General features: G+C 34.6%; 2 protein-coding genes across 3 annotated transcripts in view; one reads left to right on the plus strand and one right to left on the minus strand.

Annotated features, from left to right (window-relative positions):
- NDUFC1 (NADH:ubiquinone oxidoreductase subunit C1) overlaps positions 1 to 23246 on the plus strand; it is a 170467-nt gene that overhangs the window by 103948 nt on the left and 43273 nt on the right. The window lies entirely within an intron of this gene.
- The window catches only part of NAA15 (N-alpha-acetyltransferase 15, NatA auxiliary subunit), a 73128-nt gene that overhangs the window by 21823 nt on the left and 28059 nt on the right, over positions 1 to 23246 (minus strand). For both annotated transcript variants that reach the window (XM_055550103.1, XM_055550102.1), the window contains exons 2-13: positions 20696 to 20780; positions 18479 to 18583; positions 14904 to 15061; positions 13511 to 13645; positions 12154 to 12307; positions 8687 to 8806; positions 7259 to 7354; positions 6993 to 7099; positions 4929 to 5001; positions 2207 to 2376; positions 913 to 1065; positions 73 to 201 (exon numbers count right to left, since the gene is read on the minus strand). In XM_055550103.1, the coding sequence (XP_055406078.1) occupies positions 73 to 201; positions 913 to 1065; positions 2207 to 2376; positions 4929 to 5001; positions 6993 to 7099; positions 7259 to 7354; positions 8687 to 8806; positions 12154 to 12307; positions 13511 to 13645; positions 14904 to 15061; positions 18479 to 18583; positions 20696 to 20780 (1485 nt within the window). The remainder of the gene's footprint in view (positions 1 to 72; positions 202 to 912; positions 1066 to 2206; positions 2377 to 4928; positions 5002 to 6992; positions 7100 to 7258; positions 7355 to 8686; positions 8807 to 12153; positions 12308 to 13510; positions 13646 to 14903; positions 15062 to 18478; positions 18584 to 20695; positions 20781 to 23246) is intronic.

The raw sequence follows: 23246 nt of genomic DNA on the forward strand, positions 1-23246 counted from the left end.
TAAGAGGATTTCCCCAAAACTGTCAATGGGTAACAGAATAAAATGAGAAACTTTTATGTATATATTACTTACTCTCTCAATCTCATGACATTTCTTAAGTGCTTCACCAAATTTATTCATTGCCTTATAAGCTTGGGCACATTCTGTCTGGAACCACATGCACTGCATTTCATTTAAGTTCTCGACTGCTGATGTTCCTTCCTATATGAAAAGCAGACATACTCAAAGACGATTTCTTACCCAAATACATTATTACACCATGGGATTTAATTGACTGAATTTTCAGAACAATTTTCTATTTTTTTAAAACCATTCTCACAGTAAGAGGGAACAGTTAATATGTGAAAAAAATTAGAATTATATTTCTAACCACTAAAAAACCCTCATAAATGATTAATCAAAAAGATCTACATAATTTGGGATGGGACAGTAGCACATACTCAATTAATATGAGTATATTCACCCCTAAAAATTTCAATTGAACATATCTCAATATAAATCAGAGTTTAAAAACCCACTATAAACCTTATTTGAAAAATGATGTGGTGTGTGTGCTCAGTCATCTCCACCTCTTTTGTAACACCATGGACTGTAGCCCACCAGCTCCTCTGTCCACAGCATTTTCCAGGCAAGGATACTAGAGTGGGTCGCTCTTTCCTACTCCAGGGGATCTTCCCAACCCAGAGATCGAAGCCTGGTCTCTTCCATCTCCTGCACTGGCAGCACATTCTTTACCACTAGTGCCACCTGAGAAATGTTTTATAGTAATACTGATTTCAATTTTTTTTGTCAAGGCAATTTAATTAAAATCTTGTCTTGATATGAAAAATATCAGAAGTAAACTTTGAAAAATAAACAAGTTATACAAGTATGAACTTTTTATTCATAAACAAACAAACTAGCTGTACAAACCCTTGTAAACTTGGAGCACATTTCTTCAGCCTCTTTTATCAAATTGGCTTTTAGCATGTATTTTGCACACTTGGAGTTGATAAACCTGTCTGCTGTGTCCAAGGCCTGGGCCTCATCCATCCACCTTGCGGCTTCTTTAATATTCCCAGCATGCTAAAGTAAGAGGACACAAAAACAAAATAAACCTGTCAGCATGCTAATTTTACTACACAGGTAATTTCTTTCCTGTTCATAAATAACTAAGACACAAATGCTTCCAAAGGTAACCTTCTATCTCTTACAACCCTAATCAATGTAGATGCATACCATCTACTCTAAGTTCTGATACCTTTCTGGCAATGTAGACTATAAGCTCTCTGACAGTAAAGATTTGTTTTAAAAATTTTGTCTACTGTTATAACCTCATTGGCTACACACTACAACAGTGCCTGGCATATAGTGAATACTGAAAAATAATGGCTGAATCAAAGAATCAAAACCTTTAAGTGAGAACAACATAATTCAATGTAAAGGTCATAACAGGCAAAAGGATGGCCAAATTTCTACTCTAAGCTATCATGGAAACATTACAATTAGGACCACTAGTGGACATTCCACAATGATCCTCATTCTTAATTCATCTAACTAGTGCATTTGGCAAAGCCACAAAACTAATGAGCATTACCCTGGCATTTAAAAACTGCTTTAAAATGTTACTTAATTTCATTATTTTTTGGTAAATAAATTATTGGTTTAGAACTTCTTCCCCAAGAACTTCTATTATTTAATTTGTATTAAAAATTTTAAAATGATACTAGAGATTCTCAAGCAAGACACAGGAATTGAAGAAGCAGAGATAACATGCAGAATTCACAGTAGAAATCTCTAGTTTCATTTTATTAAGATTACCAGATACTGATACATGATCATATTCAGATGTTAAGAGAAACAAACATTTCCCAGCAAATTTAATTACTTTTGATTATCTATCTCTTTGCTAGTTAAAATCAAGAAAATAACCAGATATGTATGTGTGAATGCATGAGAACATATATTATGAACAATCACATATATGAATAACCATTGTGTGTATTTGTATACACGTGTTGGTGTATATATAGATACAAATAATTGAGCAAATTAGCATGACCATGAAAAGTCTAAAAAGCAATCAGACTGAGAAAAATATTTGTTATTCCATGTGTGCTGAGCTATCCAATACATCATTTTTCTTAGAGCATTTAGAATGCAACATATGTTCTTAAAAATTTATGTCTCATTACCTCATAAGAAAAAAAGCAGAAATGATTTTTACCTTATAGATTTTAGCTTTCACAAGAAAGAGTTCTATCAACGTGGGTGTACTTTCAATAGCGGTATTTATGTATTCCAGAGCAATAGATGGCTGACCAATTTTATCATAATGTTGTGCCAAGTAGTACTGGACCCAAAGTAATGTGGTTGGTGGTTCCTCTTTTCCATCATCTTTAAAGAGTGGGGGAGGAGGTAGAGAAAAATTAGTCATTATCTATATTAAAGAGACTAGCCACCTCAAAGTGGCTCTATCTTTATTAATAAGGAAAGTAGGTCAAATCGTGTTATTTATGCATCTAGTTATGAAACTAGCTCTAAATGTATAAGATCTTTGGACAGCACCACACTTTCTGCTCTGTATCATTATAGCTCCTAGCACAATGCCATGCTTATCATAAACATGGCAGATAAATGAGATCAAAGCTATAACAAATTACCCAAAAAGAAAACTGGGGGGTGGGGGATAGAGACAACAAATTGTACTAGAACTATGGTCAGGATGTTATGTATGAGGGGGGAAAATAAGAATAAAGAGAAAATTTCCATTAATGTTAGGGTAAAAAAAAAAGAAAGAAAAAAAGAAAGGCATGACTGCTTAACTGGGTTTCTAGCTAATGTACCAAACTATACATAAATATACTTGTGATGTGGTTATTTTGAATTCTGCTGATAAGATTCTTAATATTATCTTTATTTTGAATATGCAAAAATGCATACTTTGGGTTAAACTAAAAATTATACCAAAAAATGAGATAAGTAAAAATACTTATTCTGTATTTCAGTTCAGTTTTATTTTTATATACTCACAAGAAAATGTGTAAGTTAAATATACAACCCACACATTAAAAAATGCTTTTTAATACAAATTTCTAAAATCTAAAGAACTGTTATTTGCTTTCAAAGAAAGCAACAGATTGCTTATTTTTATCCTAGTAGAAGTAGGATGGCTCAGTGGACAAACAATAGGAGTGGAACTCACCAACTCCCGATCTGATAGATCTGCAACTAAAGTGCTGCATATTCTTGGGCATGTCATTGAACCTCTTCCACATTTGTAAAATATGTAGGAAAATGCTGATAATCAAAGGAACATCATGATGATTAACCAATGAAACCATGGTAACGCCTTCTAAAAAGTACTATTAAAATTCACCTGAGACCTAGAAACAGTGATCAACTCAATAGCAATATGCACCCCAGGTCCCATACTGGGTTATCCCACTGTAGGAAACAGGGTTCCTTGGGGAAAACAACCGATTCCAGGTCTGCTATGGGCAAGTATACAAGATGAACTAGAATATTTCTTTATACAAAACTGCAAGGAAACTATCAACTACTACCCTAGTATGTGAAGGCTGGAACCATTTGAAACTGCAATGATTTAAAACATCAAATATGTTTAAAGCCATGAATTCAAAATAATACCTTTATAACACCTTTGAAGGATGCTACTAATAGTCAATTCACTATTTTGAAATTCATTAGTTCAAACTGGTGAAGAACAAAAAAGTAGGAAAAGCAAAGGTGAAAAAGCATTTATCTTGCTTTTTCTGTATAACCTGAAATGCTACATTAGCAGATATTAATATTACTAGTTTGTAATTTGTAACAGTTCATGTAACACATGAAATAAACACTTCATGCCTTCTGATCAAAGGACACACCACCACCTGTGGAATAATCTTGCTCATCTCTTTGTCTTTAAAACAAAATGAGGGAAAAAAATAAAATTTCATCAAACCTGTAGACAGTCAGACCTGTCCATGTGAAGTTTCTGCAATGATGGAAATGTTGTAGATCTGCCCTGTCCAATATGGTAGGCATTAGATTTACAAAGCTATTGAGCAGCACCTGAATGTGACTACTGTGACTAATTAAATTTACTTAATTAAAAAAAATTTAATAGCCCCATGTGACTAATGGCTACCATACTAGACTACATAGCTCTATATTTAACTTACAATGTATAATAAATCCAGAGGACAGAGAAACAACTTGTTAAGCAACAGTATATTCAGCAAAAATTAGACTACAGAAAAACTAAACACACACACACACACACACACACACAACTAATTAATAAATTGCAGGAAAAAAGAAAAAACAGAGGGGAAACTTACAGATTTATAAAATAAAGTTAAAGAGACATATCAACAAAACTCAAAGTAAAGATTTCATCTGGCTCTTCATTCAAATAAACTTCAGAAACAAAGAGAAAAAATATTTTTAAGGTACCTGGAAATGTAAGCATGGACATTTTCCTTTGATATTAAGGAAGCATTAATGTTCAAGTATGGTGATGCTATTATGGTTGTGATCTTTAGAATACTGAAATATACATGGATGAAATGATGTGATTTGGGGGATTTGTTTTCTAATAACAAGGGAGTAAAGGGAAACAGGTAAGAAATACAGATGAAATAAGGTTGTCCATGAGGTAAAAATTACTGAAGTTGAGTGGTGGGTAAATGGAGGGTCATTATATTATTACATGTAGTTTTGGAGATGTTTTAAGTTCAACATAAAATTTTCAATAAGCTACTGTTATCATCTTATCAAATATTTTCACATAATATACATATTAATGCATCTTAAAGGGAAAAATGTTTAAATATACTAAGCTTATTGACCAAATAATGAACAATACTGACCTTCTGATCAAGAATTTCATAATATAGTAAGGTTTTTAAGACTTTTTTAAAACATAAAACTTGAGCACTTACCATTGGGGTTAAATAACCGGCAGCTTTTTAGAGAGGTTTCATAACCTACTACTAATTCTTCTATGATTGCCACCTACAGTACAAACACACAAGCACACTTTAGTAAAAAAAAGAAAAAAGAAAAATTATTATATAGTTACTATGCTTGTGCAAAGCATGTTATTTACTATTAGAGGGCTAAATAAATATTCCTATTCCCTCTCTCTTCTGATTCCACCCCCGGTCTCTCACATACACACCTTTTAACCTATGGATAAAAATTTAAGACTATACACTTTTGAAGGTGTGTTGTAAGGCAAAACTTACAGGATGGACAAAAAGAGGTAATGTTATGGATTATTTTTTTTAATCTTGGTTCATTTTTATCTTAATTTACATAAATAATACCCACAGTTAATATCTGCACTTCAGGAATCAAGAATTAAATACTGTGTGAAAAGAGAAATTCCACCAATAGATGACAGCATCAACTCTCAATTTCATCACCCAGGGGAAACCACCAGTTAAACAGAAGCATGGAACAGGAGGTGGCTTTCTGAGATCTAGGAGAGTGAGTGGCTATCCCAGTTCTGGTTTCTCTTGAGTCATGACTATACTACTGACTCCTGGCTTCGTAAGAGATCTGTGAATACTTTTAATTTATAATCCCCTTCTTTGCTTAATCCATCTATAATGAATTTATTACTATAGAAGCTCTCTTAAATAACCTCAACTTCACTGACTCAACATATTAACACCAGCTCTCTCCATTATCTCAGAAAACTGCGGTCACAGCTAGGCTATTCTGAAACATCCATGTTCTTCAGCTCCCATAAAGTGAGCTACATGTTTACGAAGAGTTTTGTTTTCCCAAGCCTGTTTGAATTAGTTGCATTCATTATCATCATTGCAAGTTTAATCCAATATTACATAAATTTAAGAAATGAGAACAAAAGAAAGAACTGTTTCTATAAGTTGAATGAATACTGTGTGTGGAAAGACTCAAAGATGAATTAGGTTGTTTTCTTTTCACCAATCTAGGTTTAAAAAAGACAACCATAAAGGGAGAAGTCATAATAATATATATAATTCTACAATCAAGACTGCTTCACAAGCATCACATTCTCATGCTGCCAAAACTAGAAGAAAAACATTTTATTAATGTGATTTAAGCAAGGAAAAAAAAAGAAAAGTGAAACAGTCGTCAATAAAGCCCATATCCTAGACCTCTCAACAAAAGACTGGCAAATAAGCGCCCTTTCTGTGCACTGGCTTCCCTGGTAGCTCAGTTGGTAAAGAATCCATCTGCAATGCAGGAGACCTGGGTTTGATCCCTGGGTTGAGAAGATCCCCTGGAGAAGGGAAGGCTGCCCACTCCAGTATTCTGGCCCGGAGAATTCCATGGACTGTATAGGCCAGGGGGTGGCAGTCGGACACCACTGAGCGGCTGACTTTCACTTATGACTTAAGACTGTGCTTTAAGTGTTTAGTATGTTTAATCTGTTCCATCTTTGAAGTGTTTTTGGTTTTGTTTTTTTTAATCCAGCCAACATGTCTTGTTGTCACTGCACTTAAAATAATCTAAATTAAGATTAAAACACACTTTAACAAGCATTTGAATACTGTATTCATAGCTGAAAGAACAAACTGACTTACTGGGACATTAAACAAACTCTTCTGACAGAATTTTTTTTCTACCAACTAAAAAGGATAAAGATTACTAAGCTAAAACTTAGTTTAGTTTAAAAACAAAAAACCACTTCTGGCTTTCACCCTGAGGAGGGAATAGAGACAATATTGAAGAAATCACTACTATACCAACTTTTCATACCTGCACTGATTTATTAAAAAGTACAGACCAGAAACAAAAGATAGAAAACAAACAGGTGGTAAATTATTCAGCTAAAGAGAGAAGACAATGAAAAGGAAATAAACAGAAAGCATTTAAAGTCTAAGGGCTGGGAAGACTGTTAGCAGATTCACAAAGTGTGTACTACCTGCATGGGTAATCAAAAACCAATTATCCAAACACCAAGCAAAGAAATCATAGTCCAAAAATAAAACAACCATTGTATTTTGCTTTACCTTTTCTTTATCTTTGTATAACGACCTCAAAGTATTGAAGACTGGTGGACAACCCTTGCTGAAGTTCATCCTTAGGAACTTATCCAAACATTCTTTAAACTTCTCACCTTGGAAGAAAAAAATCTTGTTGACTTAAACATTTACCCAGACAACTCTAACACAGCGTACCTTAAAATCTTAATATGCATACTCATATATTTAAAACCAAGGGCAGATATTGTATACCATAATATAATTTCCATTCCTTTGCAATTATTCTCACTTACCAGATAAAAAGTTTAATGGCAGTCTTCTTGGCACTAATCCCCTGGGATATTTAGTCCAGGCCTCCTCATAAATTTTTAGTCGTTCTAACATATTAGCTGCAGACCAAAAAAAATTTTTTCCTTATGTAATTATACATTTTGCTAGAAAATTACAAATTTCTGAAAATATATAAAAATTACCATATTAAACAGAAAATTTGAACATGGGGAAAAATTATCATAATGTAACCACCTAAATATATCAACCATCATTTTAGAATAATTCCTTCTAAAATTTCCACATTTTAACCCACAATTACATAAAATACATGATTTTCCTTATCCTGTTCTGCTTTAGGTGGCCTTTCAAAATCTGATTCCTCTACTTAGTTCTAAGAAAGGCTCGGTTATTATGTTTCCATAATGGCTTTTCTAATGTTCTCTTCAGCCTCTTCTCTAACGTCTCTCCTTTGATTTATTTTGGAACGTTGATTTATTATCTATCCTCTATCTTGATTTTTTCATATTTCTTTTATATTTTCTTTTACTTTCAGGTGAGAACTTTCCTTGTTCAATCAGTCTTCCACTTCACTAATTTTCCTCAGGTATGGCCTCTCGTATTTAATCTATAAAAATTTTAAGTCACATCAGTAAGTAGGTTTTGTCACCTCCCAGATTCCATCAGGTCCTTTCTCATAACTGTCCGTATTTCCCCGCCTCTCTTCATCGTGGACTCTTCTGTGCTCTCTACTCTGCCTTTCACCCACACTCTTATTTCCATGCTAGTGTTACTACAGAGAATGGCCACTGTTACAAGGTTTCTCTCACATTTATCAATGTACAGGAATAGTTCACTATCAGTTGTGTAGGAAATTCTGCTTCAAATTGTATCATCCTGGATAAGACTCTGGCCTTTTTGTAGATAGCATGTTTCTGGGACTTGTCCTCACAAGTGGGTCCCATTCATGCGAGAAAATGGGTGGGGGGAGGAGTCTCTGGACCAAGTTTATTTGCGTCCTTCTTCTCACATAGGAAACAGTGCTTCCCTTTCAGCTTGGCGACATTCACTTGCCCTAGCAGGCCACACTCTGCTATAGCCACAGGTTACCACAGAGTTATGCTTCCTTCTTTCCTTTAGGGAAACAGTTCCATTTCTATAAGTTAGCATTTTCCTTTCATATTTCTGACACTGCTATTCATTTGTGAATTTTTAAAACTTGTTTCCAAAACTCTTTTTACAACTATTTCTATGAATTTGTAGTAGAAGAGAGGTTTCAGAAAACACCTCGCCTGCCATACTAAATGGAAGTTCACAAATGTACTTTTATATTCAGATTTTGAACCAATTCTTTACCAGTTTTTCTAGTCAGCATTTTCAATGAATTAACACAATGTATGTTAACAAAAGAAGCAATTAAAGCTTAGAAAGTAAATTTTAATCAGTGTTACCTGGCTTGAGTGCCTTTTCCAAGCCTTTGTAATAGGCCCAGTTTTCAGGATTTCTCTCTTGCAATCCTCTGTAAACATCAGCTGCATCTTCCAAACGACATAATTGCAACAGAAGTTCCCCTGATTTAAAAAAAAAAAAATTGAGTTAACTAAGTATGTTTAACTTTTCCTTAGACTTTCTCTTAAAACCCCTTCAATATTGGGAAGTGGGTTCTCAACTCCCTTCAATAAGACTATTTACAATGTTACAGTATTGTCTCTCCTTTTTTAAAAAGTTCATATGTAGAAATGTTATCCTCTTCACATCCTCAATTTATTCAGGTATATGTCTAATTCCAGGCTACTTTCTCAAATTGACTGAACACAGTCACTAAGCCATCATCTACTCAGTTACTCCTGACAACATACAGACAATTTCAAAATCTAAATTAATGGCCAGTCCATTACCCTAACCTTATGATGTTTTAACCAGCTATGAAATGATTCTGCTCTAGCAGCCCAAATCATGGCCACATTGTCTCTCTTCCAACTAATGAGTTTACTCTCTTTTTCATCTACCAAATACATATCCTGCTTTAAGCTTAACCATCTTGACTTTCTTCCTATCTCACCAATCCTACCCTTCAATCTTAGAGAAAAACTGTTCCTGTTTCTTCAGGCCTTTCAGCAACCTTTAAAAAGACACTGCTTGTCTTCCCTGAGCTGTATGACCAGTCTCATCCCTGAATGACATTAGCAGCCGCAAATATGGTAACTAATCTCAAAACCTAGGCTCCCTGGTTTACCAGTTTTAAGGTCTGTATGATCCCAACTATTCGCTTGCTGCACACCTTCTCGTAAAAGAAGCTGCCAGATGAAGGCACTGGGGCACTGGTTTCACTAGAAGCATATTAGCTCCAAACTCACATAAGCCTCAAACACTGCTCAAGAATCCTTTTCCCTACTTTAATGGGCTCCCATTCACCAAAGGTATTATTTTCAAGCCAAGACTGCACTCTTGCACCCCTTTTTATTATCAGGTAATAAAAATGAACACTTACTGAGTGTGAAAATGACTTTTCAAATGTTTCACATGCATTAACTATAACTAATTCAATTCTCAAAGCTCCATGAGATAGGCTACTATTATCTGTGTCATTTTAAAACAAAGAAAATCAGTAAATGTGCCAAGGGTCTCTCAGACAAAGTTAACTGTTAAAGAGTCAGGATTTGAACCCAAGCAATTTGGCTAAAGTAACCCATATTCGTAATGTCTCTATTCTGAGTGGTTCTTACCAGGTGCATTTTTGTCATCCAGGAGACATTTAGCAATACCAGAGGCATTTTCAGTGTCACAATAGGGAAGCGGGTGCTACGGTATCTGATATAAGCTGCCGATACTGCTAAATATTATGCAACATACAGGAGACTTCAATCGCCAACATCTCAGTCCCAAAATGTCAACAACACCAAAGTTAACAGTCTGCTCTACACTGACCAAAAGACTGCTTTACTAAAAACATAAATAATATCCTGTAACCTTTCTCCCATAGGCCACACCCATCCATATTTCCTTCTCATAATCTTTACCCACCTTTTCCTTGTAGAAGGAACTGATTGCATAACAATTAACAATGAAATTTTCTGCCTAACTATGCCAACCACTCACTCCAGGAAATTCCTAAATTATCCTGACCACCTATCACTAACATCAATGCCTTTGTTACTGGAATGCCCAATGATTGATGATTCTACTTTTAGTTCCCTTCTATTCTCTTTATATTCCCTGTCCCCACCACCTGATTCACCATAGATATTCAAAACATATTTTGTGGAATGAACTGATAGCTGTTTCCTATTTCACTGGGAAAATGAAAGCAAGATAAACTCCCAAATTATCCACCACACTGACACATCTACTTGCCCATACACTCCATCATCTCTAATTACTGTGGATGAACTATTCATGTTGTTATCTAAGGCTAACCCTTCAATTTATCCACTAGATCACATCCCCTCTACTGTATCAAATATTCCATCTCATTATCCGGTGAGCACAATAAGTACAATCTGCAAAAATCTTTTGATTCTGCAACCCTTCCACCCATCACTACCCTGGATGTGCTTCCTATACAGCACAACTACTTGGTTGAGTCATTTATGCAAGCTATCCCTCAACTCCTCTACTAAAATCTCATTGAAATCTACTTGACCTGTTTGGGGTTTTACTACCCTCCTTCCAAATGTTCAGAAAGTCCTTTTGGTAAGGTCATCAGTAACTTCCAAATTGCTAAAATCCATAGGTCAATTCTGAGTCCTCAGCTTGATCTGTCATTCTTCCTCACTAGTAAAAGTTATCAAAAGAGTAAAATAAAACAATGTACTTAAGAGTATTTGGAACAATGTCATGTATTTCCACAAAGAAACTGAAGCCCAATCTTGCCCCTCATCATATAGCTGGCTGGTAGACAATGAAGGAACTGAAACTGGTTTTTTATTTTTAATCTCATCATCTTTCCAATTAGTCAGAAATCTACTCCTTTATAACTAATAGACTGCTCAGGAATGATCAACTCATGTGAAAGTGGCTGTCTTGGATCTAGAGTTCACAAATGAGTTCCAGGCGCCTTGGACTTCCATTTTTTTTCTTGCCAGTAGCATTATTCTCTGCTGAAAAGTTCATCACAGGAGAATAATGGCTAAGTCTACTCTGCACACAGACACCACACTTCTCCAGTGTTCAACTTCAAAGGCAGTGAGAAATTTGAAACCAACAAACTTCAGCTGCCTGGTCTAACAAAGGCAAAGCAACATTTCAGAAGGCAAGTCTTAGAAAGTACTCAATTACTTGTTGTTTTTCTTTTGTTTTCCATAATCAGTTCCTGAACTTTTAAAACTACAAAGACTCCTTTTTCACAGCCCTCTAATAAATGGTAACACTGGAGATCTTTATTTAAGGAACTACCCATCCTCCTATCATAATCCACACATACAAACCTGAGTTTCTAGTTCATGTTTTCTGTATTCAGAAAGATATTCAGGTAAACCATATAAAGAAGCCTAGGAATGTCCCATAAGCACTTCAGGGAAGTCTGATTTATCAATATATATTACTGACAATAAAGAAGTCTGTTGTACACATTCAGTTTTGCTAATAAGCAGTTTCTTAGAAACTTAATCTTGTCTTTCAAAATTGAGCAAACTGCCTCCTATATCTTAATCAAACTGTAATATTTTCAGATCAGACACTTAAATAAACAATACTGCACTGAGTCACTTCATTCACCAATTTATTGTTCACCATTATTTTTTCCTATAACAACATCTGCTGTTTAAATGTGTTTTTCCTACATTACAAATTATCTGAAGTGCATGAATAAGAAATAGATTTTGTCATCAAAGAGCTATATTATATGCAATGATTTTTCAGGCTTGTTTTTTGTCATAGTTAAATATCAGAATAAATTGCACTCTTAAAAAAAAAATACCTTTGGTTTCTTCTACAGCAAGTTTATCACAAATCTGCTTTTCATAGGTACAAAGATGTTCCAGAGCTTCTCTATAGAGACCTGCTTCACGAAGAACTTGATTCTGATATAAAAGGAGTTCACTATATTCATAATCCACTTTATCAGGGGATGTCTACATATGGATACAAGGAATACTAACAGTGAGAATTTTATTTTCATATTAAACAACTTTTCACACTTAAATACATACAAGCAGTCAAAGGATAATATAAAAATTCCTAAATATCTCTCTAGGAAGCAACTAAAACTGACAATATTAATTTAAAACCCACTGAATAAAATAAGAATCCATAAGTCCTTACATATAAGAAATAAATAGGGGAGAAAGGAAAGCTTACTAAAAGTAGAATGTCAAATAAATCTAGAAGGAATAAGACAGAAAAATCACCATTTTGCCACTATCACAGGAATAGCTTATCCAAGGAAGAATCATAATCAAGGAATTTTGCTAAAACTAGTGGTGAAAGTCTGATGAGGAAGAGACTACTCATAAAGCCTCACATTATTTATTAAATACAAAAAATAACTGGTTTATAGTGAAGAAACCTGACAGTCACCACCTTAACCAAGAAATCAAACGGATCAGACACCACATGGCTTTTAATGTGGTGAGCGGAGAAGGGCTCAACATCACTTCTGCAGTCTTCTGCCAAAAATGCATAACAGTATCAATACTGAGGAAACATCAAAGAAGTCCAAACTGATGAATACTCTACAAAGGCACTTCCATGACTCTTCAAAAACACCAATGTCATGAAATAAAAGAAAGCCTTCGAAACTTCCAGATTAAAAGAGACTATAGAAAAATGATAATTAAATGCGAGGTATGATTCTAAATTGAATCATGGAAATGGAAAAAAAAAAAGAAAAAATCCTAGAAAGGATATAAATAGGCCAGTTAGTAAATATTGAATATCAGTTGTGGATTAGATAGTAACAGTCTATCAATGTTAAATTTCCTAATTTTTTGATAATTTATACAATACTATCTATAAGAGTTAACAGCTATAGAGATTCTTAGGAAATACCACACAAAAGCATTTTAGGAGTAAAAGAGCATGGTGTCTACAATTACTCTTGAATGTTTTAGGAAAAAATAGCTAAGTACATACAGAGACTATAAACTAAATGTATCAAATATTAACAATTACTTAATGTGAGTGAACTTCTATTATGTTCTTTATTCTACTCTTGCAACTGTTCTATAAGTTTGAAACTATTTCAAATAAAAAGTTAGTAAATCTATATACACTTCTTTGTTTTAGTTATACTAAGAATCAGACCTAGTTTACTAGGTCTAACTTCTAGTTGTTACCTGCTGTGTTTTCCTAAATTCTTCTAAAATCTTTGCTGCCATTTCATAATCTTCTAATAAATGGTAAGCAATAGCATAACCAATCCATGATGCTCTCTGTGCAGGTCGAAGTTGAAGTAACTGATACCTCGTTTCCTTTAAGGGAAAAAAGAACACTTTTTCTTAGGTTTACAAGTAAATGCTCCTTGAAGATCATATTAACTCACAACAGTAACACAATGATGGAAATGATAATAAAAAATAGTTTTAAACATCCATATTGTGTAGCTTTATGGAAGCATACAAGTATTTAATAAGCACAGTGAAACTTCCAAGATAATCTTAGAAATAATTTTTTTAAAAGTTAAAACATAAGACATGGTACCCTTTATTACTTACTCATCTACTTACTCTGAGAAGAAAGAATGGAAAAGATAGTCCAAAGGTAAAAAGTTTTTTATAAATGCAGTGCCCAACTACTGAGTTAAGATCTTCAGAAAACAACTCAGTAGGCACTTCATGGAAGAAAAAAAAAGAGGAACTAAATAAATCTGATTTGATAGAATGATTTTTAAGGGTTAAAATACAGCTATAGTGGTGATCATTTTGCAATGTATAAAAATATCAAAACAGTATGTTGTGCACCAAGAACTAGTATGGCAGTTAAGGGCAGTTAAACTCCAAAAAAAAAAAAGCCAAATAACTAACTAATGAAACTCACAGAAGAAGAAATCAGATTTGTGGTTACCAGAGGTGGGAAGGGGGCAGGATGGTGTACTGCATGAAGGTGATAAAAAGGTACACACATCCAATTCCAAGACAAAATTAAGTTCTAGGGATGTAATGTACAAAATGATTAATATAATTAACATTTCTGTAGGCTATATGTAAAAACTGTTATGAAAGTAAACCTTAGGAGTTCTCATCATCAGGAAAAAATATGATTTTTTTTCTTTTTGTATTATTTTATATCTATATAACATGATGCATGTTCACTAAACTTGTGGTAACATTTCATGCTGTAAATCAAATCATTATGATGTACACCTAAGATGTATGCAATACTGTACACTAATTGTATTTGAGTAAACCTGGAAGGAAAAAATCTCCCCTCACCAATGCAGCTACAAAAACAGAATGTCAGTCTCTATGGAGGTAAAAAGAACAAATGTGTGTGTGTGTGTTAATTTTTTACTAAATTAACTCAATCTTGTACAGTAATCCAACTCTGCTTCACAGTAAAGTAACTTTTAAATTTGCTTACTCCAGTTACAAACACAACCACTATTGGAGGAAGGAGGCAAATTCAATTAATTTTTTTTAATGGAAAATTTTGTTATCAAAAAGTACTCAAAAAAGTTTTAAATACATTAACAATATTTCCTCATTAGAATAAAAAAAATTCTCTACTTACCCTGTAACCCTCTAGATCTCGCATTTGAATTTGTAATAAAGAAAGGTCCCTTAAGATTTGAAGATTGTCTTTATCCCATTTTAGCGCATTTCTGTAACACTTAATGGCTTCATCGTATTTCTTGTCTGACCTCTGGAGAAGGCCATAAACATGCCAACCTAAAGGATTTAGTTAAGGATACAACCTACAAGTCAAGAAATAATATTCCAATAATGTTCTCCAGGAAACTCAGAAAGTTAAAGCTGTTTATAAAATTACAAGCTTAAAAGAGATGGAGAAGGCAATGGCACCCCATTTCTGTACTCTTGCCTGGAAAATCCCATGGACGGAGGAGCCTGGTAGGCTGCAGTCCATGGGGTCGCTAAGAGTCGGACACGACTGAGCGACTTCACTTTCACTTTTCACTTTCATGCATTGGAGAAGGAAATGGCAACCCACTCCAGTGTTCTTGCCTGGAGAATCCCAGGGACGGGGGAGCCTGGTGGGCTGCCGTCTATGGGGTCGCACAGAGTCGGACACAACTGAAGTGACTTAGCAGTAGCAAAAAAGAGAAAAAATATAAGGATAGTAGTAGTTTGATAACAACGGAAAACAATACAGCTCCTCAAGACAAAGAAAACAGGTCTAGCCTGCCTTATTTTAAATAAGTTAATTTAATCTTACTATGTTTCCTTAATTATAAAATGTAAATAAAGAGAAAGTCCATACAGCAAAGCATAGCAGTATGGTGACAAAACAGAATAACATGTATAAAGTGCTCAGTGGCTGACCCAAATAAATGGCTCAATAGATATTAAGAATTATCTATTTTTGAAAGAGAACAGGTATCCACAACATAGCATGACATACATTAAAATTTCATAAGTCTAGTAAGGAATACAGGTAAGTAAAATTACAGTAGGTCATACAACTGTACTACAAAGGGGAAAAATATGTACAGAATCCCACTCTCCTAATACAGGTCTTTTTTCACGTTAGATTTTGATTATTGCAAATCATCCAACCTCCTGCAGTTTCTCTGCTTTCACTCTCACTTGCCAGAGTAATCTTTCTAAAATATATACAATCCAAAGAAAAAAGTCTATTTCCCTTTCCAGAACGTTAATAGTATTTCTCTCAGATCAGGTTCAAACCTTCCAATCTGACAACTTTTACAGCAAGAACCCTTAACGGAGTCAGGACATGCAGAATGTCTAGGGTGACATGTATAACTAAAAATATATATATAATGTTATAAATTTTATTTGAAAAATGATCTTTGCTTTTATAATGCAAATCTTCTCAGTTGGAACATGGCTTTAAAAGACTGAGATATACTACCCTTCAAAATCTGGCCCCCATAACCTATTTTCTCATTAAGCCCACCCCCATTTCAACAATACCCTATTGTTTGAGGACTTGTTCAACTCTCTTGAGCATTGAAACGCCTTTTAACTGCCTCTAATCTTCACCGGTGGCTCAGTGGTAAAGAATCTGCCTGCCAATGCAGGAGACACAGGAGATGTGGAAAGATGCCCAAGAGGAAGAAATAGCAACCCATTCCAGCATTCTCGCCTGGCAAATCCCATAGACACCGAAGCCTGGTGGGCTACAGGCCACAGGGTCGTAAAGAGTTGGACACGACTGAACACACAAGCACACATAAATCATCACCTTCTAAAAATCTATCCTCAAAATGTTTAACACTGCTAAAAATTTAAAGAAATTTATGTTCATCAAGAGGAACAGAATTATATAAAGCATGGTAAGTCAACAGAGAACACTACACCAATATTAAAAATGATGGAAAAATATTTACAACAGCCTTATTAACTAACCCTTTGCTTACCTTTATAGTTTCTGGTTACTCCTAACTCACTTCTGCCTTACTGGATTAGCGGTAATTTTTGAGCAAGCTTTAGAAGTGTTAAGCTTCTATCAAATATCTTGCTGCACTAGGCTCCTAAGATCCTTGACAGCAAAATCCATTTCTTTTCTAACTTTATATTATTCCAGTGGTTCAGTTCAGTTCAGTTCAGTCGCTCAGTCATGTCTGACTCTTTCCCATGAATTGCAGCACGCCAGGCCTCCCTGTCCATTACCATCTCCCGGAATTCACTCAAACTCACATCCATCGAGTTGGTGATGGCATCCAGCCATCTCATCCTCTATCGTCCCCTTCTCCTCCTGCCCCCCCATCCCTCCCAGTGCCAGAGTCTTTTCCAATGAGTCAACTCTTCTCATGAGGTGGCCAAAGTACTGGAGTTTCAGCTTCAGCATCATTCCTTCCAAAGAACACCCAGGACTGATCCCCTTTAGAATGGACTGGTTGGATCTCCTCGCAGTTCAAGGGACTCTCAAGAGTCTTCTCCAACACCACAATTCAAAAGCATCGATTCTTCGGCGCTCACCTTTCTTCATAGTCCAACTCTCACATCCATACATGACTACTGGAAAAACCATAGCCTTGACTAGACGGACCTCTGTTGGCAAAGTAATGTCTCTGCTTTTTAATATGTTGTCTAGGTTGGTCATAACTTTCCCTCCAAGGAGTAAGTGTCTTTTAATTTCATGGCTGCAATCACCATCTGCAGTGATTTTAGAGTCCAAAAAAATAAAGTCTGACACTGTTTCCACTGTTTCCCCATCTATTTCCCATGAGGTGATGGGACCAGATGCCATGATCTTAGTTTTCTGAATGTTGAGCTTTAAGCCAACTTTTTCACTCTCCTCTTCCACTTTCATCAAGAGGCTTTTTAGTTCCTCTTCACTTTCTGCCATAAGGGTGGTGTCATCTGCATATCTAAGGTTATTGCTATTTCTCCCGGCAATCTTGATTCCCGCTTATGCTTCTTCCAGCCCAGCGTTTCTCATCATGTACTCTGCATATAAGTTAACACTTAAAAATTTGTTGTTTCAGCACTTAAAACTGTTAGCCAACAAAACAGGTAAAGAAATATTTGTTTAAACCTATTTAAAAAATAGCAACCCACAATTTTGTCTCTATCTTCCCTTAGACATTTGTACTTGTTCTGACTCTTACACTTCCCTTAATGAAATAAAATTTATCTCATACAGTACTTAGAATTATCAGGGACTATGTTAAGCATCATTAAATCTTTACAAGACCACAGTGAAGTGGGTATGATTATTCTCATCTTACACATGAGGTCTATGCCCTAAGACCACAGTTAAAAAGAAGCTGAGCTGAGATTCAAGCCTAAGTGAAGCATACTCCAAACCCTGGGCTTAATCAGTACACTATACTTGACTTCTAACATGCCTTATCGTATATCCTTCTCTAAATTCATGCTATGATGAAACTGGCAGGGTGCCTCTTCTTTAAGTGTGGGAAGAGCTTTCACAGATATTAAAATAGGCAAGTCCCATTTATCTGTAAATAGTTATAATGTTAGGCCACGGTAGGTATACAAAAATGTTTCCTGAATGAAGGCAACTGATGGTACTCAACTGAAGAAAGAATCATCTCTTCTTGAGTTACACAGTAAGAGAGATCTAAAACTTCTGACTCTCATTTTGCTGCCTAAACTCAAGCCATCCCAATTCAACCCTTAAATATATCTCAAAAAGGATACACACATGACTCTTCAAGTCATTTCTCAAACCTCTACGAACCAATTCATAAGCTTCTTCCTTTTTCCCCAAACAGTTCAATGTTAATCCTTTCATAGCCAGAGTTTCTATTTAAAAAAAAAAAGAAAGAAGGAACTTAAAGATAACCAACAACAACAAAAAAGGTACTATAATCTCAAAAACAAATGTTACATTATCTTAACTATTTAAAACTTCAAGGAGATTATTGGGAAAATGTCCAGGCTTTTACAGAATTAAAAAATTTTAAAAATTGACAAATGAAGTAACTACACATTTCTATAAAAGAGGCCTTCCTAGAAATGTTTTTTAGATAAAAAGATACATAAATGCATGTATATCTGGTAATGTATATGGTAACAAGACAAAATTATTTTCCATGGGATGATCTAATTAAACCAATCCTTTCTCTGTGAACCCAAGTTACACAGAAATTAAATTCACTGTTCGATGATTAAAATATATCCATCAATTATCTACATTTCTGACTTTTACAATTTGAAAATGATTCTTTGGGTTTACTATTAAAAATACAAACTAAAGATGTCAGACATCCACCATTTACAATCCAAAGAGTTGAGGAAAATACTAATTTTCAGAAAGAGAAAAAGCAATACTTCTACTTTTACAATGTATATTCTATGAAATACAAATGAGTATAAAATACTCATTATGGTTAATCTGCCTAACTTTTAGGACTACAAATTAAAATTTATAGAAAAATTAGTTAGGTATAAAAGATAAGGATTAAAGATAGAAAGGAAGAATCAATATTTATAGTATATAAAGTATATATATATAGTATATAAAGAAATGGAAGCAAAAAAAAAAAAGTATGTACTAATCATCATAAATCTGTATAAATTCAAGGAAAAAAGAAACAAACAAAATATATTTGGCAAGTAGCCAAATTAGCAAGGTACTATAGAAAGTAACACTTTGTTGTTAAACAGATAAAAATCTATTCTTGTAAGAAACTCCTTCAAGTGGTTTCATGAAAATGTAGCTTGTCAGTAAGTTTAGAATAAATCTTAACTTATTGCTGTTAAACACTATTGCAATTAAATTATGACACTTCATATGCAACCTGATTTCAGATGTGTTCCAATATGAGGGGAAAGTACACTTTAGAAACAATGAAAGCTGGTTCTATGCTGTACTCAAACTCTATGGTGTCTATACCACTAAGTTACATTACTGTTACACATACTTTCGGAAAGAATATAAAACAACCTAATATACAACTGGCTAGCATATATATATACACCATGCAGCATGGCACACAGGATCTTAGTTCCCTGATAAGGGACTGAACCTGTGCCCCCTGCAATGAAAGCATAGAGTCAACCACTGAATGTTCAAGGAAGTCCCAAGCAAAACTATTTTTTAAGAAGGAAATGGAGAAAGAAAATTCTACACACTTAATACCCACTGCTTTCTGTCTTTAAACAATGTTATTATAATGAAAATATGCAAGAGTAAAGAAAGCTAACAGAGAACTATTACTCTCTCTCTTCAATACTAAGAGAACACTATCAAATTAACAAAGAACCATGTTTCCTAACTAACGAATGGGACCTGTGCGAGTTCACTGCTCCTTTGTCTCTTCCGAAGTTGAGCTACAAGCTCTGCCTTTACCCTACAAACATCTCACCGTCCAGTCTTCTACCCTCACACAGGCCAAAGCTACATAACTTTCACAATATGTATAAATCATGTCTTAAACATGACTGTCTTGAAAAGCTAAGATACAATGCTCTAAATAAGAAGATGCTGGTTCATGAGCAAAGGCCCAAATGGACACTTTCTGAATAAGTTTATTGTAAGGAATAAAATTTCTTCTGCTCAACCAAAGTTGTCAAGCAAAATTTTCTTGTAACCATTTTAAATAAACTTACTTATTAAACTTAAATTAGTATATTTGTTTTACTAGGTTCTTTTACTAGGTTCTTTTTTCACCCTTCCTATGGTGCTAATATTCAAAGCAGAAATAAATCAGAACTCAAGTAGATCGTGTTATCCTTTTCTCAACAATAAACTGAATACTAAGTATCTTCCCACAGACATAAGGATAAGGTCCATTCTCTCTGGAAAATAGTCTTGGCATCTGGAGTAACAGAGCCCAAATAAGTGAAATCAGGTAAGTAAGCAGAACCTTACCTACTTATGCTTACATGCCAGTGTACTACATTTACACTTACCTCCATGCTCAGCAAATTTGGGATTAGAGAGGATTTGTTTACAGAATTTCAATCCATTTCTGTACTGTTTATGTTCATAACACCTCTGTCAAAAGAAAAAAGAAAAAATTTAAGTTTAGTAAAAAATGTAAACTTTAAATTTGGTGCTGCACTTTTGATTCTGTTAAACACAACAAAATGATCTCATGTTACTGCCATATTCTAAATTCCACAAAAACGCCAATTACACACACACACGGAACTCCCTGGTGGCCTAGTAATTTGGATTTGGCTCTTTCACTGCAGTAGCCTGGGTTTAATCCCTGGCTGGGGAACTGAGCTCCTACAAGTCACATTCCACATTCAAAATTGAAAAAAAAAAAAAAAAAAAATACAGTCATACTGAGCAACCAAATTTTTTTTTTAATATAGACAGTTCAAATACAGAAAGTAAAAGGTAGACAAAGGGACAAAACACACATTAGAAAAAATAAGACAAGCATTAGCGGACTTCAAAAGGTCCAACAAGTGTTAATATAATGTGAAAATTGGGGTGGAGGGTGTAGAAATTATACTTTAAAATAACATTTTCTTTTTAACTGAAGGAAAGAAGTCTCTGAAGCCACAAGAGACAAACAAGTGCATGCAAATTAAAGAAGGAGGAAAAAGACACACACGTCATAATGAAAATTCAAAGCCGAGAAATAAAGGTCCTTAAAAACTTCCAGAGAGAAAAAAAACAAGTCACATAAAAAGGATATGTAATCAGAACAGCGCTGAAGGTTTACTCTAAAGTAAAAATGGTATACTGCTGAAAGTTATAAAATATCTACACAGAGTCTTCAAAATTCAGAATTCCTTACCCAGCTAAATTGTCAATCGAGTATGTAAGTAAAAGGACATTTTAAGGCTTCTTAGAAAGTTAAAATTATATCTTTGCACTCTTCCTTAGGAAGTTATTGAAAGAAATCAAAACAAAAAAGACAACGTGGAACTTAGTAAATAAATAATCTAATGTAGACAAAAGAACAACCACTCCAAAATGAAACAGGATTCCAGAGGCCACCATGGAATAGGTTTCTAGCAAAGTCAAAAATGGAACCTGTGTACTTCATAATATGGAAAATATTATTTATAAGCACATGACAGAATACAGGCACATTTGGGGAAAATGACCAATGAGTCTACAGAAAACCAACTGAATAAGACAGATTTTAACTCCAGGGGAAATAAAGGCTTATATAAGAAATTATGGTCTTAGTGTAATATTTGGCTCAATAATAAATAATACACATATAATTATAGAAATGTAAATATTTAGTTCTGGTTTATCAAAATACTGTGATATAAGCACAATGACAGAATGAGGAAAAGACAAGTGAGCAAATGTGGTAATTAAGTTCCAAGTTCTCTTTTTCTATAAATGTATCAACATGTGCTTTCATAACAGTAATTTTTAAAGCACTGTATTCATTACAGAAAATCTCTGCACCTTAAAGATATGATAATTTATGTCAGAATTTACTGTCCTAAGTTGAAACAAATTTTAGTCTTAATTTTTGAAACAATAACACTCAAAATCTGGCTGAGATAGTTAATGCAAATGATAATAAAATCATAGGAGAAAAATGTGTAGAAACAAAAATATAAAATTTTACACTCAGCACCAAGAAATCAACTGGCTAAAGCTCAATGCAAAAGCCAACCACAGAGCTGGTCTACAATCAACTATGTACTCACCATCTCTATTTTATTGTTCACGTCTCAAACCTAATATACAGTCCAAAACACAACTGATTTCCCCCCCACCCCGAGAATCTATTCTTCACCAAGTCTTTACCATCTCAAGAGATGCATTTCCTTCAACTCAACCTCATTCAGATGACAAAACAAGAAACCTAATTATCCTCTGTGCTTTCATCCCTGAGACTCCCATCCTCTAATAGATTCATCAGTCCTAGTTTCTCTGCAATAGCTTCCTAACTCTCTGCTTCTCCCACAATCAACAGGCAAGGTGATCTGAGGGATACAAGGGAGGGGAGAGCAGAAGCAGTAACTTAACCATACACAGCCAAAGAAACATAAGACTAAGCAACTAAATTTAGTGTTCCTATTCACTCAGCAGAAAGCCTAAAGCAACCTTTTTCTTATAATAATAGTAAAAGTCATTACAGGACGCTAATTAAAAGCAATACTCATGACTTCTCACTGTTTTCCAAGAACTACATCAAGGGCTTCCCTGGTAGCTCAATGGGAAAGAATCCTCCTGTCAATGCAGGAGACAAGGGTTCCATTCCTGGGTTGGGAAGGTCCCCTGAAGAAGAAAAGGGCAACCTACTCCAGTATTCTTGCCGGAGAAATCCCATGGTTAGAGGAGGCTCGTGGGCCAACAGCCCATCGGGTCACAAAAGAGTCGGAAAAGACATAGAGACTAAACAACAACAAGAACATACATACAAAGAACAATTTAAGTACATTGTTCTTAAAACATTTAATTAGCTTTCTACAATTTTATTTCTGTAAAAATGCAGTAAGGGAAGTTCCACTTTTGGCCACAGTGAAGTGAGGAGAA

The sequence above is a fragment of the Bubalus kerabau genome, chromosome 16, assembly GCF_029407905.1.
Source record: "Bubalus kerabau isolate K-KA32 ecotype Philippines breed swamp buffalo chromosome 16, PCC_UOA_SB_1v2, whole genome shotgun sequence".
Classification (NCBI taxonomy): Eukaryota; Metazoa; Chordata; class Mammalia; order Artiodactyla; family Bovidae; genus Bubalus; species Bubalus kerabau.